Here is a 26228-nt window from a genome sequence, read left to right on the forward strand (position 1 = left end):
CTGTAGAGGGCGGGAGTTGACCAGCAGAGTTCTATTTCTTGACTTGGTTGATGGATACAAGGGTGTTTACCATCTAATAATTCACTAAGCTATACATATGCTTTGTGCAGTATTATTATTATTATTACTTTTTGAGACAGAGCTTCACTCTTGTTGCTCAGGCTGGAGTACAGTGGCTCAATCTCGGCTCACTGCAGCCTCTGCCTCCTGGGTTCAGGCAATCCTCCTGCCTCAGCCTCCTGAGTAGCTGGGATTACAGGCATGCACCACCATGCCCAGCCAAGTTTGTATTTTTAGTAGAGACAGGGTTTCTCCATGTTGGTCAGGCTGGTCTCGAACTCCTCACCTCAGGTGATCCGCCTGCCTCGGCCTTCCAAAGTGCTGGGATTACAGGCATGAGCCACCACGCCCGGCCTGCTTTGTGCAGTTTTAAGCATCTGTTTATTTTAATATTAAATATTGTTTAAGGTTGAAAGGAAAAAGGTATAAAGCAGAATAAGCAAATAATAGTGTAAAGGGTTGTATAGCGTTTTGTCTATAGTTAACACTGTGTTGCATGCTTAAAATTTTGAGAGGGTAGGTCTCATGTTAAGTCTTCTTACCATAATTTTTAAAAGTTCAATTAACTATAATACCCGCGTGAAATCTTTTGAAATGAATCATTTGAAGCCCATGAAAATTAAACAAATGATTTTTAAAATAGTTTAAACTGAGTAATTGATGTTTTACAAGGACCATGCCTGAGGTCTGCTGAATCCTGGTTAAGAAGTAAAGATTGCAGATATTAAAGCTTCCCATCCAAGTCAAGGCTCCCTGAAACCCCACACATTGCATAATATTGTCTTGATTTGATTCCAAAACTTCCCTTCACATATATCTCTAATACCAAATCCTACTTAATGAATTCAGTACACAAGTGCATAGGGATAGCCTGTACTACATTTGATTTTGTAGTTTGGTTTACAGATCTGTCTTTAATTTGTTTTTCATTTAAAGCTTTATTTTTGTAAATACATAAAACCATATTCTACAGTTTTCAGTTCAAATTTTATTAAACACAGATTCCTTCACCAGGTTAGTGTTGTCAAAAAGGGAAGGTAGGGGGAGGTAGTAGGATAGATTAAAAGAGACTTAGAGGACATAACCAGTTATGAAACACGGTCCTGGTTTGAGCATTAGTTTTGACAGATTATCAGTAAGGATATTTCTTAGTTAACTGGAGGAATTTGAAAATTGCCTGTGTATTTGATGAGAGGAAAGTTTACAAAATGGAAAAGTACAAATCTTTGAAAAAAGAAGTAGCTGATAAAATAATTTTGAAAAGAGTCTGGTAGGATTCTTATTAAACTAAATATACAACAATTTTTTGACACAGTGATTCCACTCCTAAGTATCTATGTAACAGAAATGAAAGCATATGTTCATAAAAATAAGTATAAGAATATTCTTTGCAGTTTTATTCATAACCCCAAACTGGAAATCGCACACGTACCCATAGGAGAAGAATGAATAAACAGACTATGGTATACTACATCATGTAGAGGGAAAGAAGTCTTAGACAGAAGTATATTTTCATTTATCCAAAGTTCTTAAGCATTAGGTCATGAGCAGTTGAAACATAGCTACTGCAAGTTGAAATGTAATCTAAGTATGAAATAGACATGGAATTCCAAAGACTAGCAAAGAAAGCAAAATATCTCATTAATCATGTTTTTATATTGATTACATATTTAATTGGTAATATTTTGCATGGATGGGGTTAAATAAAATGTGAAAAAAAAATTTAATTTCATTTTGGTGACCGGGCAAGATGTCTCACACCTGTAATCCTAGCACTTTGGTTGGATGAGACGTGTGGATCGCTTGAGCTCAAGAGTGTAAGACCAGCCTGAGAAACATGGTGAAACCCCTCTACAAAAAATACAAAAACTAGCCAGGTATGGTGGCTCACACCTGTAGTCCCAGCTACTTGAGGGGGCTGAGGCAAGAGGATCACTTGAACCCAGAAGGTAGAGGTTTCAGTGAGCCAAGATCGCGCTGCTGTACTCCAGCCTGGGTGACAGAATAAGACCCTGTCTCAAAAAAAATAAAAAATCTCATTTTGGTTTTTAAAAAGTATATGAATGTTTATATTCATACACATCACATATAATGAGAGATCTGGAAATGTATGTACTAAGGCAGTGGTTCTTAAAGCGTGGTCCCCAGACCAAGAAGCAGCATCCATATTGCCTGAGAACTGGCTAGGAATGCACATCCTCAGGCCCCATCCCAGATTAAGAACTCTGGGAACAGGGCCCGGTGATGTATGTTTCAACAAGCCCTTACCTAGGGCAATTTTAATACATGTTCAACTTTGAGAACCACTTCCTAAAGTGTTAACGATGATCTCCTAATGGTGAAAAACATACTTTTAAAAATTTTGCTCATTTGAATGATCTAATTTCCTAGATTACATATGTTTAAATTGTAATAGATTATTTTTTAAATTAATAGGGTTTTTTTTTTTTTTGTGGCATCCCACAAAGGTTGATTTCTTTGTGGCATCCACAAATTGTGTTTTCATTTTCGGTACTTCCTCATTTCCCCTCGGTTTCTTATTTATTTAAAAGTATGGTATTTAGTTTCCAAATTTATGGGGGATTTTTCACAAATTCTTCAATTGTTGCTTTATAATTGAATTCCACAGTGGTCAGAAATTGTAGTTCATATGACATGAAGCTTTTAAAGTAATTTACTGATATTTGTTTTATGGTTCAGAATATGTCTTATTTTGGCAAAGTGTTTTATATGCACTTGAAAAGACTGTTCTGTGTTGGGTAGAATATTCAATATATGTCAATGAGGTTATGTCGATTGATAGTGTTTTTCAAATCTGTTATTTCTGCCTACATACTAATATTGAGAAAGAAATATTAAAATCTCTGTAAATGTTGATTTGTCTACAGTCGTGCATCAGTTAACGATGGCTATATGTTCTGAGAAGTGTGTTTTTAGGCAATTTCATTGTGCGAACATCACAGAGTATACTTAAACAGGTGGTGTGCCTACTGCACACCTAGGCTATACGGTTGTCTCTATAGCATATTACTATGCTGAATACAGTAGGCAATTATAATGGTAAGTATTTGTGTTTCTAAACTAAAAAAGGTATAGTAAAAATACAGGATTATAATATATACCACTGATGTATTATGTGCCTGTGCTTGACTGTCATTATGCGGTGCACCACTGTTTCTCCTTGCAGTCTCATCAGTTTCCTCATCATGCATATTTTAAAATTGTTATTAAGTGTATAAATATTTGAGATTGTTTTGTGCTTTTGACTGAGTGACTCCATTATCATTAAGAAATTACCCTTTTAAATTTTTACTTATTTATTTATTTATTTTTGAGACAGTCTCGCTCTGTTGCCCAGGCTGGAGTGCAGTGGCACAATCTCTGCTCACTGCAACCTCCACCTCCCAGGTTCAAGCAATTCTCCTGCCTCAGCCTCCCGAGTAGCTGGGACTACAGGTGCCCGCCACCACGCCCAGCTAATTTTTGTATGTTTAGTAGAGACAGGGTTTCACCATGTTGGCCAGGCTGGTCTGACCTCAGGTAATCCACCTGCCTCCCAAAGTGCTGGGATTAGGCGTGAGCCACCGAGCTCAGCCAAGAAATTACCCTTTTAAAAATCCCCAGCAATATTCTTTATTCTTACATCTGCATTGTCCAACACTAATATAGCCAATTCAGTTTTTAAATTATTATTTTTTAGTATGGTATACTTTTACCCTTTTTCATTTAACTTATTTGTATCTTTACATTAGCAGTGTATTTTTGTAGGCAGCATATACTTGCTTCTTTCTTTTTTAATCTAGACTTAACAATCCTTGCCTTTTAATGGGGGGTGAAGACCATTTACATTTAATGTGATTATTGATATAGTTTAAATTGGACACCTTGCTGTTTGTTTTCTTTTTGTCTAGCCATCATCCTTTGTTCCTTTTTCTTGCCTTCCTTTCAACTGAAATTTTTTGATGATTTCATTTTATATCCTTTGTTGTTATACTCCCTTTTGCTTATAGTACCAGTTTTCTGAGAACCTATTGACAATGGTGAGGATGTACTGTAAATTAGGCAGCTAAAGTGTTCTACAGTTTTGTTGTTCTTTTAATTTTGTGTGTGTTTCATTTTGGATTATTTCTATTGTTAGGTCTTCAACTTTACTAATATTTTCTTCTGCAATACTGATCTGCTGTTACAGTCATCCAGAGAGCATAATGTTTTATATCTCACAGTGCAGTTTTCACTGTAGAAGTTTAGCTTGGATCTTTTTTTACATCTTCCATATCTCAGCTTTTCAAACATATAGAATATAGTTAGAATAATTATTTTCATGTCTTTCTCTGTGGATTCTGTCATTCGTATGAGTTCTAGGTTAGTTTTTATTGACTTTTGTTTGTTTCCTTGTGGGTCACATTTTCCTGCTTCTTGTACCTGATTTTTAAAAATTGGATGTCAGATATGCTGCATACTTTTGTATTACTGTAAGTTTTATTGAATTTGTTCTGGGATACAGTTATTTGGAAGCAATTTGATCCTTTTGGATTTGGCTTTTAAGACTTGTTAGCTGGGACACTGTAGGGCATAGTCTGGGGTGAATTATTCCTGACTACTAAAGCAGGACTCTTCAGCACTCTGCCAAGGCCCCAAGAATCATGAGGTTTTCCAGACTGGCTGATGGGAATAGGTAGTATTCCTGGCCCCCTGTAAGCACCAGGCACTGTTACCTCTAATACATTCCTGTTTTTTGGTTTTTTTTTTTTTCATGACCTTGACTACTTCCCACACATTCAAGAATAAACCCCTGTAGCTCTCTTAAGTTTTCTTTAGGTGTCTTTCTACTCTCTGGTACTCTGTCCTGTGAACTCGCATCCCTTTGGTCCCCCTGAACTCTCCCCTCCATCTCTTCCACTTGTGGATTTGGCCACATCCTACCTGTGTTCCTTCTTCCTACGCCAGAGCCTGGAAACTCACTCAAGGCAGCAAGCTGGGGCGCTCACAGGGATCGCATTTTCATTTTCCTGTCTCTTAAAGATCACCGTTTCTCATTGCTTGGTGTCCCGTGTTTTCAGATCTGTTGTGTTATATATTTTCTCCATTTTTGGAGTTGTTTTATGTAGGAAAATAAATCCAGTTCCTGTTACTGTATTTTGACCAGAAGTGAAAATCTCTAGAAAGTAATAGGTGTTTACAGGGAAAGTCACACTTAACATATCTTTTAAATATAACCAAATGTAAAATTAATAAAGTAAAATAATTTTTTAAATTACTTTGAAACAAATTATTACAAAGAATTCAAAGTCAAGTTTTTTTGTTTCTTTCTTTTTCTTGCTCTGTCACCCAGGCTGGAGTGCAGTGGCACGATCTTGGCTCACTCTAACCTCTGCCTCCCAGGTTCAAGTGATTCTCCTGCCTCAGTCTCCCGAGTAGTTGGGACTACAGGCACCCGCCACCATGCCCAGCTAATTTTTTTGTAGTTTTTTAGAGACGGGGTTTCACCGTGTTAGCCAGGATGGTCTTGATCTCCTGACCTTGTGATCCGCCTGCCTCAGCCTCCCAAAGTGCCGGGATTACAAGTGTGAGCCACCACGCACTGCGCCGGGCTTTTCTTTTAGGAGTCAGCTGCAGAAAGACTAATTTGTTGCAATGAATTCTAGACACTGAATATTTTTCTATGACAAATATTTTCTTGGCTCCTGTATATGTTACAGTTGACAGGTTGTTTTTGTCATATGCTGTTTTGGTAGTTAAGAAGAGAACTGAACTTTTGTTGAGTCCTTTAGCTTTGGAGGGAAGCATATTAGTCTTGGATTCAGCCAGACTTGATGTCAGATTCCAGCTGTGTGACATTGAGCAGCTCGAATAAGCTCTCTGAGGTTGGCTTCATTCATGAGTGAAATGACCACATTGTTTCAAATATTAAATGAGAATGTGTGGAGCACTTACCTGCTGCCTGGCACACAGTGGGTGCTCAAGAAATATTAGTCCTTTCCCTGCCCCTTGTCTTATATTAAGTAACTGTTTATCTTTTAATAACACCCTTTCCAAAACACCTCAAACATTCCAGTTGCTTATGAAATCCACTTAAAATGTTACTCACCAGAATAACAGGGGAAAAAAGGATGTTTTGAGAAAGAGGAGAACAGCTTTGGGGACAGTGATTCAGCTTGCCCTGCCTTTGATACGTTGGCCTTAGTATCTCCTCTCACCTGAGAGTACAGCCACGCACCGCATACTGACCTCATGGATGACAGACTGCATGTACGATGGTGGTCCATTAGATTATAATCCTGGACCTTCACTGTACCTTTTCTGTGTTTAGATGCACAGGTAGTTACCACTGTGTTGGAGTTGCCTCAGTATTCAGCACAGTAAGGGGCTGTGCAGGTTTGCAGCCTGACAGCAGTAGTCTGTACCTGGCCTAGGTGAGTGGCAGGCTATGCCACCTGGATGTGTGTAAGTTCACTCTATGAAGCTCACACAATGCCGAGGTCACCTAATGATGCGTTTCTCAGACTGTATTTCAGTGCGAAGCAGCGTGTGTTCCAAACGGGGAAAGTAGCATTAACAAGGGATCAGAGACAAATCGGATTGGAGGAAATCGGGGTCCTGACTGAAATGGGCTTAAAGGCGGTATTGCAGCTGAATTGTGGAAAAGCAGTGCTACAGGCTGAATTTGTCCCCTCCAAAATTGTGTGTGTTAAAACCCTAACCCTGACTTCCTCAGAATGTGAGTGTATTCAGAGATTGTGTTGCTTTTTTTTTTTTGAGGTGGAGTCTCCTGTGTCACCCAGGCTGGAGTACAGTAGCACTGTCTTGGCTCACTGCAACCTCTGCCTCCTGGGTTCAAGCAATTCTCCTGCTTCAGCCTCCCAACTAGCTGGGATTATAGGCATACACCACCACGGCCGGCTAATTATTATACTTTTAGTAGAGATGGGGTTTCGCCACGTTGGCCAGGCTGGTCTCAAACTCCTGACCTCAGATGATCCACCCACCTCAGCCTCCCAAAGTGCTGGGATTACAGGCGTGAGCACTCAGCTTAAGTCTCTAAAGAGGTGATTAAGTTAAAATGAGGCCCTTGGTGTGGGCCCTGCTCTTTAAAAGAGGCCACTTGGACACAGACACTGGAAATGCTCACACAGAGGAAAGACCAGGCGAGGATGCAGCAAGGTGGCAGCCATCTGGAAGCCAGGGATGGGAGCTCTAGGAGAACCCACAGCCGCTGGCACCTTGAGCCTCCAGAATGGTGGGGGAATAAATTTCTGTAGTTCAGGCCATCCAGTCTGTGGTCCTTCGATATGGCAGCCTCGGCAAACTAATAAATACAGTAGGCCTTCAAACCCTGGCAGAAGTGCCTGGATTCAGTAAGCAGGTGCATCTTTGAATCCTACTCATGGGGAATGAGATTTCTCTAGAGGTCCGTTCATTTCAGCCAGATGCCTTTCCAGTCAGGCCATGTGGATGTGTAAGTGTGTTCTGAGATCAGCGGCATGGACTTCAGTGAGAACAGGGGCTACGGTTTGGTTGAAGGGGTAGGGGTTTGGGGTTAAAGAGATCATAACAAATGTGACCCTCTAGAGAAAGCTTATGGTGTTGCTGTTACCTTTTAACTAATCTGTAACTGGTTTCAGTGTGCTTAGGATGCGGGAAAAAGTGACGAGCCCGGGATGACCCAGTCCAGCTCTGCTCGCCTCCCTGTGACCCTCCGTGCATAGCAAAGGCCAGTGCTTTCACTGCAGTTGACTGGCAACCTCTTTTTTTCTTTTTGCTGCTCCCAGCTCATCCATTTCTAATGGTTTAAGTCCAACGTGCCCCAGACCTTCTCCCTCAGCTCTGCGATCTAGCTGGGAAACAGATAGGTCCCCACAGGCCGTGCGTCCTCACCCAGCCTTGTTGGGTTGGAGTGTGATCGGCGCCTTGTAGCGTTCCCGCTGCGGAGCTGCTGAATACACTGAGTTACCCAGGCCCATCTTGCGCTCCCAGCCCCACGTGTTATAAAACCACATGCTCCCTTGGCTCACATCGGCGCCTGTGTTTGATGCTTTCCACAGAAATGCCAGAAACAGAGGAGAGATGTTTAAAAACAATTCATAAAATAGGCAGCCACACTGCCAAAGTGTCATTGATTCGTCCTGGGCAGTTTGCAGAAGTTTAGGCTGGTTCTGTGGCCACCCTGGCGGTGGTGAGAGAGTCTAGTGGCCGGGACAGCAGGCTCCCAGTGGGCTCTCTGGTTAACTCATGCTCTCAGGCAGCATGACTGTTTGGAAGCTTCTCCACTCTCCTCAATCCTCCAGCCCTCTGATTTTACAAGGGAAACGGAAGGCATTGGAGAGGAGTTTCCTTCTTTTCCTAACACAGAAAATGAACCTCCTTGGATCTGTCATTAGCCAGTGTCCTGGGTTTTAGAGCTCTGTCTTCACATCATCTCAGGTCTCTTTGGACACCAGTCATCGCGTCTTGCCCCTATTTTCAACCCCTCCCTTTCTTAAATACACCCAGGTCATTCCAATTAAAAACAAGTAAATGGGGCCGGGCGCAGTGGCTCAAGCCTGTAATCCCAGCACTTTGGGAGGCTGAGACGGGCGGATCACAAGGTCAGGAGATCGAGACCATCCTGGCTAAGACGGTGAAACCCCGTCTCTACTAAAAAATACAAAAAACTAGCTGGGCAAGGTGGCGGGCGCCTGTAGTCCCAGCTACTGGGGAGGCTGAGGCAGGAGAATGGCGTAAACCCGGGAGGCGGAGCTTGCAGTGAGCTGAGATCCGGCCACTGCACTCCACCCTGGGTGACAGAGCCAGACTCCATCTCAAAAAAAAAAAAAAAAAAAAGTAAATGGGCTGGGCACAGTGGCTCATACTTGTAATCCCAGCACTTTGGGAGGTCGAGGCAGGTGGGTTGCTTGAGCCCAGGATTTTGAGACCAGCCTGGGCAATATGGCAAAACCGTGTCTCTGCGAAAAATATGAAAGTTAGCCAGGCCTGGCCTCATGTGCCTGTAGTCCCAGCTACCTGGGAAGCTGAGGTGGGAGCCCAAGCTCAGGATTGCCTGAGCCTGGGAAGTTGAGGCTATGCCACCGCACTCCAGTCTGGGTGACAGAGTGAGACGCTGTCTCAAACAACAACAACAAAACAAGCAAATGAACAATACCCTTACCTGATTCCCCAGCCAGCCACCCCCCATCCTGTTGCCTCTTGCTTCACAGCCAAGCTTCTTGATGAAGCCATTCATTCTCTTCCCCACCCACCAGATGTTCAGACCCATCACTGGTCAAGTGACCCACTGAATCACTGAATCAAGGACTAGTTCTCATCTTCTGTGAGTTTGAGACAGTTCTCAGGATTCTTCCTTTGCGGACACTGTCATCCCACGATGTCCATGATACAGTTCTCTCCTTCCTTTCCTTCGCGCCTCCTCTGCTCCTACCTGGCTGTCCATGGTGGACGTATTGGCCAATGCTCATGCATTTTAGTTCTTTAGACTCTATGCTGGCCATCTTATCCCACACGGAGTCAGGGTGGTGGCGACTTCTAAATGTGAGATGTCTTGCTAGGCTTCTCCTCTGAGCTCCAGATAAATGTATGTCATTGTTTGTATACTGTCTCTTCCTGTATGATCCAAGGGCACCTCAGAAAATTAACATGGCTAGAACCTCTCAGCCCCAGTCATCCTGCAGTGCTCCCTATCTCTGGAGATGGCACCAGTGTCTTCCCAGATGCCCGCTGCAGAAATCTCAGTGTCATTCCGGTTATTGTCACCTTCCTTCCTTGGGCGTCATATCCATCAGTGCATTCCACTGGTTTTTAGCTCTTCAGTTGTTCTTGAATCCACCTACTTTCTCAAACTCTACTTCTGCCATTCTGGTTCAAAATACCATCCTGTCTTGCCTGGACAATTGCCAACAGCTCAACCTGCATCCATTCTTGTTCCTTCTAACCTGTTCTTATGCTGCCAGACTCATCTTTTAAAAATGCAAATCTAATCGTGTCCTCCCCATGGGGTAGATCCTTCCCATTGTTTTAGGATAAGGACAAAGCATCTGCATGTGGCCTTGGTGGGGCCGGGCCTCTTCCTGATCCACCTGCCCTGCTCTGCAGCCGTGGTGATCGTCCGGGCATCAGGACTAGGGTTTTTACTGTCTTTCTTCATAGATTCTGCTTGTCTTTCTTCCCTTTCAGATCTTAGCACAGGGTCATTTTCAGGGAAGCTTGCCCCCTACCTCTGCTCTTTCCATGTGTATTGCATATATAGAGAATTTTCTGCATATTGTGGTGTTTTGACATCTTAAAAGACCTTTGTTGCTAAGAAGAGACCACCGCTCCCAGTGCTAGCCAATTCTTAGAGCTAGCAGGGCCCAGCTGGGGGTACCACCTTTGATATACAAAGAAACCAATCCAGGGCTGCCTCCTTTATCTGACCCGCCCATCCCTGGAAGCAATATTCCTCTGCCTGAATCATCTCAGCGCCTGGTCACAAGCAACTCCAGACCACTCCTATAATTAAGAGACTGCCAAAATTATTCCAACGAGCCAGTCCTGAACTGTGTACCCGGCCTTGCCCAGCCATGGAAATCTCAATAAAGGTCTAGGCTCTCCTGTGGCTCCTGTCTTTTGAATTTTTTTTTTTTTTTTTTTTGAGACAGAGTCTTTCTCTGTCTCCCAGGCTAGAGTGCAGTGGCGTGATCTTGGCTCACTGCAGCCTCCACCTCTCGGGTTCAAGTGATTCTCCTGCCTCAGCCTTCTGAGTAGCTGGGATTACAGGTGCCCACCACTGTGCCCAGCTAATTTTCGTATTTGTAGTACAGACAGGGTTTCACCACATTGGCCAGGCTGGTCTCGAACTCCTGACCTCATGATCCACCCACCTCAGCCTCCCAAAGTGCTGGGATTACAGGTGTGAGCCACCGCACCTGGCCTGTCTTTTGATTTTTAATGCCTGCATGGTAATGTGTCATATTGATGTACATTATTCTACTTAATTTAGGTTACTGTAAAAATGTTTATGATTATAAAAATGCTGCAATTAGTATTCCTTGTGTGTGCAGAAATGCATAATTTCCCAAAGTGAAATGGCTGGATAATACTTTTTAGGCCTTAGGTCCTGATTCTCTGATAAGTCTCCAGAAAAGTTGTACTAATCCACACATCTATCAGTAGAGTAAGACAGTGCCTGCTTCCCTGAACCCTGGCCAACTTTGGCTATTATAAAATATAAACATGCAAGTAAGTGTGTGTACAGCCATATCTAGATGGAAATTTAATGGGTGGAAATGGTATTTAATTGTTTTAATTTGCATTTCTAGTGCAAATTACTCCTGAGCGTCAACAGTTTTCTGTTAGCTGTTGGCGTTTTCTCTTTGTAAATTATATGTGGTTCTCAGCATGGTTTTCTAAAGGGCTGTTTCTCGTTTTCATATTTACTTATAAAACCCTCTTTATGTTAAGCGCATTAACTTAGTTTTGTCATATATGCAAATATGAGCTTCTGTGGAACCCTTTCAAATGACTAGAAATTCAAGGGGGAGTTTAAAGAAAAAAACATGTGAAATGGGATGGTCAACTTACATTTCATTAATAAGGGCAGCAGGCTTCTCTCTTCCTTGAAAATTTTGTTACTCAAACTGTGTACCAAGAAGCAGATGTGTGAAAAAGAGTCTGGACTTTGAAGTTAGACAGACTGAATTTCAATCCTAGCAATGCCACTCTTTAGCTGAGGGACCTGGGACAGATTAGCCTCTGCGAGTCTCAGATGTCACTCCTGGGTAACAAGAATCCCTCTGGCCTTGTCTGGAAAGGTCAGTAGCTTATAGGTAGCGCTGGTGCAGAGGTGGTGGTCTGTAAATATTCATTCCCCTTCCGCATCCCTCAAAGATGTGTTGTTCTAGACACTTCTGTGTATTCTGTTTCAATAAGGAATGTATATATTTCACTCAGCTAGTAGTCACACATGAAATCATTCATTAATATTTTCCAGGCCGGGCGCGGTGGCTCAAGCCTGTAATCCCAGCACTTTGGGAGGCCGAGACGGGCGGATCACGAGGTCAGGAGATCGAGACCATCCTGGTGAAACCTAACATGGTGAAACCCCGTTTCTACTAAAAAATACAAAAAACTAGCCGGGCGCGGTGGCGGGCGCCTGTAATCCCAGCTACTCAGGAGGCTGAGGCAGGAGAATGGCGTAAACCTGGGAGGCGGAGCTTTCAGTGAGCTAAGATCCGGCCACTGCACTCCAGCCTGGGCGACAGAGCGAGACTCCGTCTCAAAAAAAAAAAATATATATATATATATATATTTTCCAAATAGGTAAATATGATAAACGTATAAATGAGAGTAGAAAAATTCTGAGTTAACCATGTGTATCTGAGTCTAGGAGCAATTTTAATTTTCAAGCTCAGGGATAATATTAGCAAATTAGGATCTGTTCTATAAAAGCGGTAGACAATGTAAGATACGGCATTCTGGAGAAAAATGGAACAGACGGCCTCATATCCTCAAAAATATTTTGATTTTAAACAGCTTTAAACAAAATCTCAAAATACTCGCACTCTTTCATTGAGAACTTAGGTCTCAATCTGTTCTTTTTTCCCCTCTAGGTGTGGCTGGATCTCCTAAAACCCATTGTGAAACAGATTAGAAGTAAGTATATACCGTATGTTTAATAGTGATGTGAAATCTGAAGCCAGACAGTTTCATGTCTAGACATCTCTTGCCCTGTGGCATGAAGCACTAGAAATGCAAATTCTTCTACCGCATAATTGCTTTTCATCATCCACTAATCCATGTACTATTAAAATGTGTGTCTTCTGCAGTTTTAATGTGTAACAGTTTGGTAATCAAAACCGAGCTTGGAAAATAAAATATCGTTTTGATTAACAACTGAAGCCTGCTATTATCTTAAACCCCAGAATAACTGAGCTTGTCTTGTCTATGCCATTGTTCCTTTCTGTCACTTTCGAAGGGGAGAGGTGGAGCCATTTATTCCTAACATTGTTTTTAGGTTTTTGGTCCTTCCTCTTCAAAGCCTGTGAAATCAGAATGCAAGTATTGTTTGGTTAAAAGGGTCGCCGAAAGTGTGTGTGCGTGTGTGTGTGTGTGTGTGTTTTTCTGAGTAGCAAACAGAACCCTGAAGGGAGCCTGGCATGTATGCATTTAGACTGTGTGTTGGAAAGAAAAGATTAAGGAATGTGTAGGGGAGGAACAAAGAAAAAGAATGCTTGCTTTTTCTCTCTCTTCTTGTGTCTTCCCCTCTCACATGTGTCCTTTTAGTTGAGCATGAAGCTTACAATACCTGAGGGATCGTTTGTATGTCTGATTAAGAAACCCCACTGGGCCACTTACAGCAATTTATGTGGATATAATAAACACGCAGCACAATTTCTGCGTGGTCCTTGCACAATTGAAATTGATGTTGATCATCTACAATTTAAATTAGGCAGTTACTGACAATGAAATGGCCATCATTTCATATTTGCTGGGTGTCCCGAACATGCCTGGCAGGCAATGACTAATGTTGGGGGCGAAGAGAAGCCCCCCGGACTCATGGGCCCAGGTAGCATAGAGTCTAGAAGATTGACATTTGTCCCCTGCACGAAGGGAGCTGCTAACAGTGGGAAGGTATATCTTTGGCTCAGACCTGAAGACAGAGTTGACTGTGGTCGGGTCAGAGCTGGAGCATTAGTGCAGTTGTCTCCTCCATATGCTGTGACAGGCCACGTGTGACAAAGCTGTCACTTGGCATTGAGTGCTAGCATCTTCCTAGTTTCAAGTTTTCTGAGGATCTGAGTAGCCACTCAGTGAAAATTGCAGAGAGTAAGTAGCACAGCCTTCTCGTCTTCCTCATTTTGCTACTGTTATTTTGTGCTCCAGAATTGACATGGAAGAGTTTGTTAATTTTCATGCCTTGTTTTTTTCTCCCGATTTTGTATATATTGTCAACATCTTTATTTTATGTCATTTTTGCATTTTTTTAAACTTGAATATGTGATCACAGAAATTATAATACATAATTACTATTTGTATATGATCATGAAAAGTAAAACAGACATGTTTCTGCTTTTGTAATACTACTGCTAAAATTTGGATTTCATTATGGTATCTTATATTTCATAGAACATAAATGTATTGCTATCATTCCAAATGGCAGACCTTTTAAGATGGCTTATATTGTAGCTTACACATCAAAACAAAAAAACCCCAACCCAAATCGCAGAGGATGATGATGATGACTATTATTATTTTTGAGATGGAGTCTTGCTCTGTCACCCCAGGCTGGAGTGCAGTGGCACGATCTCAGCTCACTGCCGTCTCCACTTCCTGGGTTCAAATGATTCTCGTGCCTCAGCCTCCCGAGTCGCTGGGATTACAGGCGCCCACCACCACGCCCAGCTAATTTTTGTATTTTGAGTACAGACAGAGTTTTGCCATCTTGGCCAGGCTGGTCTCAAATTCTTGGCCTCAGGTGATCTTCCCACTTCGGCCTCCCAAATTGCTGGCATTACAGGTGTGAACCACTGTGCCCGACCACAGATTATTATTTTATAGTCTGTTTGTCCTGTTTTATTTCTTTCTTTTTCTTTTTAATTCTGAAAAGTTACTCATCTTATTCAATCTCTCCCCTGCCCTTGCTCCCTATCTACTTCCTGATTTTGTCTAAACTCATTGGTAAGAGGGTTTATAAGATACTCATAAAGGCCTTGGCTGGCTGAGACAAAGCCAGGGCCACGTCTGGTATATTTTTCCCCAGAGCTCAGAAGAGCACCAAAAGGCTGAAAACATATTTGATGAACACATTTGCAACTGTACCTTATAAATAGTTAAATATAATGAATTGCATAACTGATGTACATTTTCATTATTTGGGTAAAAGTAGCCAATTAGATACATTTTTGAAAATAAATGACTTTATTTCAAAAAACCTAGATCAAATTTAAGTCTCCAGAGAAAAAGTTTAATAGCTCTATGTGGTACTTTGGTCATAGTATTTTTTAAAAACGGATCTCTCTTTCCCCACAATATGGAAATGTGAGTTAGTGGCTGAACTTGGCCAGTTGTTAAGTGACTTGGAAAATGGCAGATGTGCTCTTGGGAGCTTGGAATGAGATGCGTTATTTGTATTTGTAAAGTCTTTTTCTTTAATGGCATTTGAAACACAAGTCAATAAATGCTTTACTTCTTTTTCTTCTTCTTCTTTAGGGCCAAAGCATGTTGTTGTTAAGTTTGTGGTGAAATTCTTTCCGCCTGACCACACACAACTCCAAGAAGAACTCACAAGGTTAGTGGTTTGGAAACTGTATTTTTTTTTGCTACAGGGTACAGAGGAAAAGAGAAAATGAATGTTCTCAATTAATGACACAAACATTTTCATAATGTTTACTTGACCAGCATCTGTTCTGTACTGAACAGTTTAACCTTCCTCTTTCCCAGTCCTGCTTACAAAAATGGTGGAGGGGGAAGTACTGTTTTCCCTAAAGCCTGGTTTCTTGTGATATGAAGTGAATCCTGGGCTTACACTCTGTTGATATCATATTTTCCATCTTATATGTCAATCATATTTTCCATCTTATATGTCACATCATGGACTGTTTTGGATGTGAATCTCTTCTGTGAAACCAACACGTCAACTCAGAGTTTATCTTTGCCGCTGCCGTGGGTGGTGGATTTGGCAGGAACCGGAGGTCAGTTCTTTTGAAAGTGGCTGAGTGGGAGAAGTGCAGGCGTTGAGTCAGACCTAGCTTCGGCCACCATCCTGCCACTTGCTGTGACGGGCCAGTTACTTTCTCCCTTTGTGTTGCCATTAATTCCCTTCTTACAGTGCAGACTCTAATGCTCACTTGGCGAGAGTGGTTTTGAGGATAAGCAGTATTATACTAGAGTAGCTGGAATCCAGTAGGGACACTGTAAATGGTAACTATCATCACCACCATTGTCATCACCATCACTGTTTGCATTGTCGTCATCATCACCATCACCATCGTCATTATCACCATCATCACATCATTACTTCTACTCATTTTATATATACTTTTTTTTTTTTTTTTGCAACGAAGTCTCTCTCTGTTGCCCAGGCTGGAGTGCAGCAATGCAGTCTCGGCTCATTGCAACCTCCGCCTCCTGAATTCAAGTGATTCTCCTGCCTCAGCCTCCTGAGGAGCTGGGACTACAGGTGCATACCACCACACCCAGCTACTTTTATATTTTTAGTAGAGACAGCGTTTCACCATGTTGGCCCGACTGGTCTCGAACTCCTGACCTCAAGTGATCCACCTGCTTCAGCCTCCCAAAATGCTGGGATTATGTGCATGAGCCACTGTGCCCAGCCTCATTTTATAATTTGAGGCAAGACTGTCCGTGTTCTAAAAGAGGGCAGAGCTGGCAGGAACATGTGTAGATAAAATGATTCCCTTTCAAGAGCATCCCTCAGAGGACACTCATCTGACCTGCCTAATTCTTATCACACATGGTTTTCAAGCAGTGACTGTTTAATACCAAGGCCATCACATCCTTCCTCATCCCTCTCAGTACAGAGCACAGTATCTTGGGTCATCATTGATCATCATTTATCAAAGGGATGAAGATATTGATATCTTAGCAATATTTATTAAGTGTGCCCCGTGCGCCAGCATTGTTCTGGGCGCTGGGAATGCAGTGATGACAAGACAAGAATACTCTCGTGGAAACAGAGAAAGCGATTCAATAAACAGGATAATATCAGATAGCGGCAAGAACTCTTTAGTAATTGATGTAGCAGGATGTGATAGAGGTGCCTGGGTGATGACTTCAGCTTGGTTGGTCTGGGATGCCTCTTGAGGAAGTGAGAAGGAGCCATCAGTCATTTACTGAGAAAGAGCTTTCCGGAGAGATGGAGCAGTCAGTACTCTGCCCAAGGCGAGAGTCAGCTGCAAGCATTCAGATACATAAAGGAGGGCCAGCATGGCAGGAGTGTTGGGAGCACCATGGTGAGGTAGGAGAGAGGCTTGATGCACATAGTGTTGAAAGATCGGCTGCCATGTGGATGTTTTGGAGGGAGAAGCAGAGTCCCGGGGCATCCTGTGAGGAGGTGGTCACAGTGGTCTATGCCATGATGGGGGCAAAGAAGCCGCCAATAGGTAGCAGTGGAAATGGAGGGAAGTAGTTGTGTTTGGAACAGGTACTGGAAGCAGGGTCACTCTGTCTTGGTGATGAGGTGGTGGTGGACTCTGAGGGAGGGAGAGGGGGCGCTTAGATTTTTGACCTGAGCGACTGGGGGGAGATGGTGTTAGGGGTTACTCAAGTGAGAAAAGGATGGAGGGAAGTGGAGGACTGCGAGGGGAGTGGAGAGTCAGGGTGTTTCTGGCCAGGTCACATTTGAGCTACCTGTTAGATGTCCCATGACCACAGCAGCGGCAGGAAGGACAACAGATACAGGAACGTGCAGCTCCGGGGAGACAGTGATGAAGACTTCCCACTGCTTTGTGTTTTATGAACAAGTTGCTGCTAATCATCCACGTCCACTTAGAATCCTCAAATCAGCAAAGAAGGCAAAGGCAGCCGGGAATTGGCAGCAGCCTTCTGGGAGCTACCTGCAGAGGAGGGACAGCCCGAGCTGCTAAGCCGAGCAGCACAAGACGGAGGGCTGGCTGACCACAGGAGGGCCTTTTACTGGGGCTCCTGGGTCTTGGTTTACTGGGGCCGGTTTTCCTGTCGTTGGAACCTGCATTGTGCTGAGCTCTGCATGCTGAAATAAATCTAAGGGCAGGTCCGGCTGTTGGAGGAACGTCGTCGTGTTTGGAATAAGCAGCGTCAGTAGCGTGCCTTTTCTTCATGTGAATCAACAGGCCTCTTTCTTGCTCAGGAAGCTGGAGGCACAAATCCTGTATCCCCCTACCCCCCGTTTTTTTTTTTCCCATTAAAAATTCTGTTTTGCAAATAGTTTTGCACCTTTTCAGTGTTTGTGAATCATTGTCTCTAGAGGTTTGCAGTTGTCTACCAGTCTGGCCCTTGCTCTGAAACTCCATACAGCTTGTTACCATCAAGCCGCATGTCGGTGCATGGCCAGCGCCTCTGTCAGTGCTGAGAAAGTCCTCAAGTTACACGAGCTCAGCTGGACGGAGCAGGGTTTTGTTGGTTTTGTTGTTTTTGTTTTCTGGCACCCAGTGTGAACTGACATTTAAGAAGGCTTTTCCAAGGAGACAGTTCTTTTGGCTCACTGTTGAATAAAATTGATCTGAAATTGATCTGAAATTCCTACGGTATTTATCGTCTCTCCATCACTCCCCACTTGGCACAAGGCACAGAGAACCTCACAGGGCCGATGTGTTGGGACTCTCGCATCTCAAATTCCTATAGAAGCAAAAACGGACTGACTATTGAGATTTCAGGTGCTGTTCTTTGGCAGATGGTGAATGAGGGGATGTTGGGAGAAGCTGCGTGTCAGCTGTGCTTTGTGAGACGGGATGCATATACAGAAGTGGGACAGACAGAGAAACTGGCCTGTGGTTCAGCAAAGCATAAGTGACTCTAGCCCCGTAGTTAATGCCTTGGGCCTCCAGGAATAGCTCTCTCAGCTTCCCTTTGATATAGATAGGAGATTAAATTGCAGTCTGCTGTTAAACAAGAAGCTGGATTCTTTTCTATTTATTGAACTGCAAGTGGAATGCCATCCTATTGACAGTAGCACCCAGACATCTAGAAGGAGAAGCGTATTGACTCCTGGGTGCAGCTTGAAAACAGCGAGTGGGGTCTTTGGAAAAGATGATCCCAGTTTTTCTTTTTCTTTTTCTTTTTTTTTTTTTTTTTTTTGAGATGGAGTCTTACTCTGTCGCCCAGGCTGGAGTGCAATGGCATGATCTTGGCTCACTGCAACCTTCGCCTCTCGGGTACAAGTGATTCTTCTGCATCAGCCTCCCAAGTAGCTGGGACTACAGGCACGTGCCACCACGCCCAGCTGATCTTTGTATTTTTAGTAGAGACGGGGTTTTACCATATTGGCCAGGCTGGTCTCGAACTCCTGACCTCGTGATCCGCCCACCTCAGCCTCCCAAAGTGCTGGGATTACAGTTGTGAGTCACTGCGCCCTGCCAGATGATCTGTTTTTCTTATTGCATGGCTTGGAATCACTTTCCTTGTGCCCAGTTTAGCCACCCTTTGTTCTTCCCCTTTTCTCTGGGCATCCCGTCTTCAGTTGGATCCAGCTTCTACTTGCCTGTGTTCTTATAGGTGAGGGGACCCTATCAGAACGTGCTGCTCTGCGCCCTGCGCGTCCTGCTGAAGTGTTCTCTTAGACTGCAGGGGAATTGTAAATTGCTTATATTTAATAAGAAAAGAGAAGACGGTGGTCTTCCAGATGAAATAAATTACTCTTATTGAAAGCAAGGCATCAAATAGGAGTGATGTGTGACTCTTGCTGTCCCTAGAAGTGAAGTCCCTCTGTCTGCTCCTACCACAATCATTGCCACTCTCCTCATGTCCACCTTTCTGCTAAGGAAACTTGATCGCATTTTGAGCGCTTTATGTTTTCATTGTGTTTTCCGGTTTAATTTTATTTAGTGCCCACCAAGTAAAACTTAGCCCTGGCTCTTGTGAGACTGATTAGAATTGCTTCAGTGGACAGTACTAAAGGTGTTGCAGAATCTCTAAAGTTAGCATCGCGGCCAGCGTGCTCAGCTTACAGCTCATGGTAAGAAAAGTGGACAGAGTTAGTACCCAGGAAGCTACTTCTCATGTTACAAGGACCTTGGAACAGGAAGAGGCCACGTAATCAGGGGAGCCACGTTCTTCCCTCAGCCTTCAAAATAGCCATGTGCCCTCCTAGTAAATGTGTGCGTTTTCAGAACCTGATGCCATCTTGCAGCCCTTGTGCGATTGTCACCAAAAGTCCCCAGAGCCTGCCAGACTCTGCCCATGCATTTGTCCCTGAAAACCTCTTTGTGAACACAGAACCTCATGTTTGAAATGATAAATGGTAAAATATTCAGAATGTCATTTTAAAACATGAAGCCCTCCTGTTTAATGAAAAACCAACCATACAGATTAGAATTAAAACCTGTAGCTCTACAAAGTGTTGGACTCAAAAGACAGTAGCTATAATCCAGCATGATAGTTTGTATTCCCTCCTACCATATGAGGTTTAGATTGTTTTCTATTCTCTGCTTTTCTTCCTTTGACTTTCCAGAGACAGACAGACACACACACACACACACACACACACAGAGACAGAACGAGAAAGGGGGTTGGGAGGAGAGACAGAAGGGTAGAGCAAGAGAACAGGAATAAAATTAGGGAGGTCAGAGAAAGGCCTACTGGTAGGTCTGTAGTCTGTAGGGTGCTTTTTGCTGGTTATACAATTGCTGCTGTGGTTTTTTAGTTCTTAATAATAAAACTTCCTAAATGACTTAAAATGGATTATTCTTTTATTTTTAAAAACTGCCAACTTTTATTGAATATTTTTGTTCTAACAGTGTTTTCCATGTATCTTATTTAATTCTTATGGAAACCTCTGTGTCTAATACTGTTAAAGGCCCTTTTGAAAATCAAAAATACTCTTTCATTATTATAATAGTAGTAAATATACATTGTAGAAAGTTAGAGTAGACATATGAATAAGACTAAGAAAGTAGAAACACTGCATTCCCATTGCCTATCAGATTAGTAAGATAGCCTTTCTGAATTTTTCTATGCATGCATATGTACTTTTCATCTCATCTAATACATTGGCCATATTCAAATTTCCCTATTTATCCCCTAACTGTCCTTTATATCTGTTTATTCTAAAATAAGATTGGCTAGGCACAGTGGCTCACGCCTGTAATCCCAGCACTTTGGGAGACTGAGGCAGGAGGATCTCTTGAGCCTAGCCATTTGAGACCAGCCTAGGCAACACAGGGAGACCTGTGTCTACAAAAAATTTTAAAAATTAGCTGGGCATAGTGGTGTGTACTTTGGTCACAGTTACTCAGGAGGCTGAGGCAGGAGGATTACTTGAGCCCCCAGAGGTTGAGGCTGCAGTGAGCAGTGATTGCACCACTGCACTCTAGCCTGGAAAACAGAGCAAGCCCTGTCTCAATCGGTCAATTAATCAATTAAAAATAGATCCACTCTAGGACCACATATTGCATCTAGTTAATATGTCATCCAGGCCTATGTAGGTTAGTCCCTCATTTTCTTTTCCTCATGATAGCATCTTGTTGAAGAAATTGGACCAGCTACAATACCCTACTTTCTTTGCCTGCTAGCTTTCTTGTGGTGCTATTTAACTTGTTCCTCTATCCTTCGTATTTTTCGAAAACTGGAAGTCATAGGCTGTGTTATGCTGCTATAAAGGAATACCCGAGGCTGGGTAATTTATAAAGCAAAAAAGTTTATTTTGCTCGTGATTCTGGATGGCTAAAAAGTTCAAGATTGGGCGTTGGCATCTGGTGAGGGCCTCAGGCTGCTTCCACTCATGGTAGCAGCAAAGGGGAGCCGGCATGTGCAGAGATCACATGGTGGGAGAGGACGTGGGCAGAACGGGGAGGTGCTAGGCTTTTTGTAACAACCAGCTCTCACAGGAAGTAACAGAGTGAGAACTCACTCACCCCCCAGGGAGGGCATTAGTCTATTCATAAGGGATCCGCCCCAACGACCCAAACACCTTTCATTGGGTCCCACCTCCAACATTGAGGATGAAATCTCAACATGAGGTTTGGAGAGGACAGGAAGTTCATTCTGGGGCTTGACTGACACTGTTAAACATTTGGGCTGGAGTCTGTCAGAAGTGATGTTGTGTGCTTCATATTTCATTAATGATTAGAGATTGTTCATTGCATTCAGGGGGTGACGTTCTGATTACTCCATTGCAGGTAAAGTCATGTTACCTTTGCCCTGTGTGAATGTCCAATCCCCTACATGGTTTTTTCACCCATTGATAATCCTTGCTGGAGTCAATAATTTCTTTAGAGTTTGTGGAATGAGGATTTTCTAATTCTATTATTCTCGCTATGTTATAAATTGGCACATACAATTTTTTGCCAAATACTTGAGGCAAAATTTTACTTTATGGGAGATAAACCTGTAAAACCTTTCTTCAACTTCTTGGCTGTCCTGAAACACCCTTTCCTCTGGCCAGGCAGCTTACACACTCAATTCTTTGCCTTGAGTTACCAATTTTAAATAAGGAGATGCTTTGATCTGCCTGGAATCTACTATGTCTCCAAGGCCCTATCTCTCTGTCCTTCCAACAGGTAATTGTTTTTTGTTGTTTTTGTTTATTTTGTTTATTTTTGTTGTTTTTTGAGACGGAGTTTCGCTCTTGTCACCCTGGCTGGAGTGCAATGGCACGATCTCAGCTCACTGCAACCTCCGCCTCCTGGGTCCAAGTGATTCTTCTGCCTCAGCCTCCCGAATAGCTGGGATTACAGGGGCGCGCCATCACACCCAGATAATTTTTGTATTTTTAGTAGAGACGGGGTTTTGCCATGTTGTCCTGGCTTGTCTTGAACTCCTGACCTCAAGTGATCCACCTGCCTCGGCCTCCCAAAGTGCTGGGAGCCACAGCGTGCGGCCCCAACAGGTAATTGTATGAGGGACAGAATCTGATTGCAAAGGGTGCTACTGAGAGGACACTGTTCTCAGGCAGCAGCTAAACTAGATTTCTCAAAATGAGTTTGTATCATTATTTTCACATCCATTATAACATTGTACAGGTTTGGTTTGGTTTTGTCTTGTTGTGCCGGGGCGGGGGGCGGTGGTATCTATGACTTTAAGTATTTATCCTTTGTGTTACAAGCAGTCCAATTATACTCTTTTCATTACTTTTAAAGTATAATAAATTATTATTGACTATAATCCCCTGTTGTGCTATCAAATATTAGATCTGATTCATTCTATCTCACTTTTTTGGACCCATTAACTCCCCATTCCCTCCCACCCCCTACCTTTACCAGCCTCTGGTAACATCATTCTACTTTCTGCTCCATGAGTTCAATTGTTTTAACTTTTAGCTCCCACAAATAAGTGAGAACATGTGAAGTTTGTTTTTCTGTGCCTGGCTTATTTCACTTAACATAATGACCTCCAGTTCCAATCATGCTGTTGCAGATGACAAGATCTCATTGTTTAAGGCTGAATAGTAATCCACTGTGTATACATACCCCATTTTCTTTGTCCGTTCATCTGTTGATGGACACTTAGGTTTCTTCCAAATCTGGGCTGTTGTGAATGGTGCTGCAGTAAACATGGGAGTGCAGACATCTCTCTTGACATACTGTTTTCCTTCCTTTTCGGTACACACCTAATAGTGGGATTGCCGGGTCATATGGTAGCTCTATTTTTAGTTTTTTCAGGAACCTCCACGCTGTTCTTTATCACGGTTGTGCTAATTTACATTCCCACTGATAGTATATAAGGGTTTTTTTTTCCCGCCATATCCAAGCATTTGTTATTGCCTCTTTTGGACATAAGCCATTTTAACTGGGATGAGATGATATCTCATTGTAATTTTGATTTGCATTTCTCTGATGATCAGTGATGTTGAGCACCTTTTCATATGCCTGTTTGCTATTGCACAGTTTTTACTTAATGTCTTTGATTTACAAATATCTTTTTTCTCTTACACCAAAAATGTTGACATGCTTAATACCATAATATAAAGAAAAGAATTGACCGGGCGCAGTAGGTCATGCCTGTGATCCCAGCACTTTGGGAAGCCAAGGTGGGCAGATCATGAGGTCAAGAGATTGAGACCGTCCTGGCCAACACGGTGAAACCCTGTCTCTACTAAAAATACAAAAAATTAGCTGGGCATGGTGGCGTGTGCCTGTAATCCCAGCTACTGGGGAGGCTTAGGCAGGAGAATTGCTTGAACCCGGGAGGTGGAGGTTTCAGTGAGCCAAGATCGTGGCACTGCACTCCAGCCTGGTGACAGAGCAAGACTTTGTCTCAAAAAAAAAAAAAAAAAAAGATAATGGATTTCTACAAATGTGGTAACTGGGTCTTACGGAAGTAGTTACACCACAAAAAGATACCCCCTTGTTTTTCTCATTTCATTGGCAATCCTCTGACTCATCATAATAAATTGCTGTTATTGTCTGAGCCATAGAACCATGTTAGAGTATGGATGAAGGATTCTGTGAAAAAAAAGGTAAATATTTCCTATACCCTGCAAAAATATGTAGCATACTAGGTTATGGTCTCACATTTTTATGGCTCTCTCCCCCCATATAAAATGAAACATGTTATTCATACTGTGAAAAGATGATAGCATATGTCTCTTTGTATTTTGGAGGGAGATACTTACACTGTGGTGAATGGCAGCTGGAATCCATTCCAGCCCATGCAGACTTCCTGGTTGGGGTTTGCAACCTTCTCCTTGGCCTCTCACAGTGAGGCCAGGTTCCCAGAGACCTCATGCCCTCTTTGCCTGATGCCCAGCTCTGTCGATCTTCGCAGGTACCTGTTCGCGCTGCAGGTGAAGCAGGACTTGGCTCAAGGCAGGCTGACGTGTAATGACTCCAGCGCAGCTCTCTTGATTTCACACATTGTGCAATGTAAGTCCTATTTGTTTCCTTTGAAAATCATGTTTGAAATTACACAGTGATCTGATTGATGGGAAAAAAATCATATCCACCAAAAAAGAAAGTGTCAATATCTTTGTGTTATTTTTGCTGTTCGTATGAAGGCCTACAGGTGGAAGAGAAGAACCATACTCCTGATGTCATTGAATATGCATATCCCCAAATGTTAACCCTTGTACTTCCTGTTCAGGTGTTTGTCTTTCTTCAAGGACTAGTACACAGTTGATACTTCAGTTGTCTCAAAGGATAAGCTTGGATGGATGCTTGCCAAATAGACTAAACTCATTCTGTCCTTTTCGTGGATTTAAACTTTATCATTGAATATGGCATAGTAGCCTTAAGACATAATACTGCCACAGATTTCACTTCTCTCTAGAGATTCTTGCTCTCCAGAATTCAGTAAATCAAGACTCATGCTGGTTAATGCAGCTGGACCCCGGATGTTTCAATTTGCCTTAATACAGACAAAGGGTAAATCAGATTGTGCTCCTCTCAAGGCTTGCTGACAAGCCACCTGGGTGTTTTCCCTCTTGACCAAGGCAGAAATTACTTGAAATAAAATATACACATTATGTTTCGGAAAGGTAATTGTGAGTATAACGCTTAGTGTATAAGCACTACTATGAAGGAAAGTTGTGTTATCGTATCACCTTTTACAGTTCCACTGTATATGAATTAGTCTCATGTAATCAGTCCCCTCCTATCCTGACATGTGCCTAGTTAACTAGATTTACAAAGGTTTATAGGAAGTGTCACTCTTAGTAGTCAAAAAATTGCCTTAGTCTAATACAGTAAGGTGTTTCAGTAGATGATGCGTATCTTCTTGTTTTTTGAATATGATCACTTCATAGATAGGTGTTTTCTTACCAATTTGAAAAAAATGACATGGGCAAGAAAAAAAAATAGGTATCTTTATTAAGCCTGACCATGTGCCAGCACTATATATATATGTATCTATATCATCTCATTTAATTGTCCTAACAGCCCCCAAGATCAGGTCTGTCATTATCCTGATTTTACGGGGCAGGAATCCTTAGCACAGAACTTAACGTAATTTTTACCTTTGGAGGGAGAGGAGGCTTTGAGTCTGGCTGACCTGATTTCTGTTCATTGGTTGGTGACCCTGGCAGGTTACTAACCCCCCAGCCTCCATTTCTTTTGGAACATGAGAATACTAGAATGTTTTTCATAAGGCTGTAAAAATTAAATGGTAGCATATACAGTTGTCCTTTAGTATCCAGGGGGTATTGGCTGCAGGACCTCCCAAGGACACCAAAAACTGAGGATGCTCACGTCCCTAAAATGAAATGGTGTCATATTTGCATATAACCTACATATATCCTCCCATAGACTGTAAATCATCTCTCGGTTACTTATAATAATGAATGCACTGTAAATGCTATATGGTTACATTGCATTATTCAGGGAATAATGACAGGAAAAAATATCTTAGATGTTTGGTACACATGGTTGGTTGAATCCATGAATATGGAACCCACAGATACAGAGGGCCAGCCATACCCAGTACATACTAGGTGCTCAGCAAACATTAATTTCCTTTATCCTTATTCACCTGCAATCCTCCTTTTCCAAACAATATGAAACTTTAAAACGAAGCTTCCTTCTTGAAATAGTAACTTCATAAAATGTCTC

At 42.5% G+C, this 26228-nt stretch overlaps 1 protein-coding gene across 1 annotated transcript in view; it reads left to right on the plus strand.

The window, feature by feature from the left end:
- FARP1 (FERM, ARH/RhoGEF and pleckstrin domain protein 1) overlaps positions 1-26228 on the plus strand; it is a 304677-nt gene that overhangs the window by 208161 nt on the left and 70288 nt on the right. Inside the window, exons 4-6 of the mRNA XM_025364102.1 lie at positions 12642-12684; positions 15241-15319; positions 24451-24548. Coding sequence (XP_025219887.1) covers positions 12642-12684; positions 15241-15319; positions 24451-24548 — 220 coding nt within the window. The remainder of the gene's footprint in view (positions 1-12641; positions 12685-15240; positions 15320-24450; positions 24549-26228) is intronic.

Source organism: Theropithecus gelada, chromosome 17, assembly GCF_003255815.1.
Source record: "Theropithecus gelada isolate Dixy chromosome 17, Tgel_1.0, whole genome shotgun sequence".
NCBI classification, from domain to species: domain Eukaryota; kingdom Metazoa; phylum Chordata; class Mammalia; order Primates; family Cercopithecidae; genus Theropithecus; species Theropithecus gelada.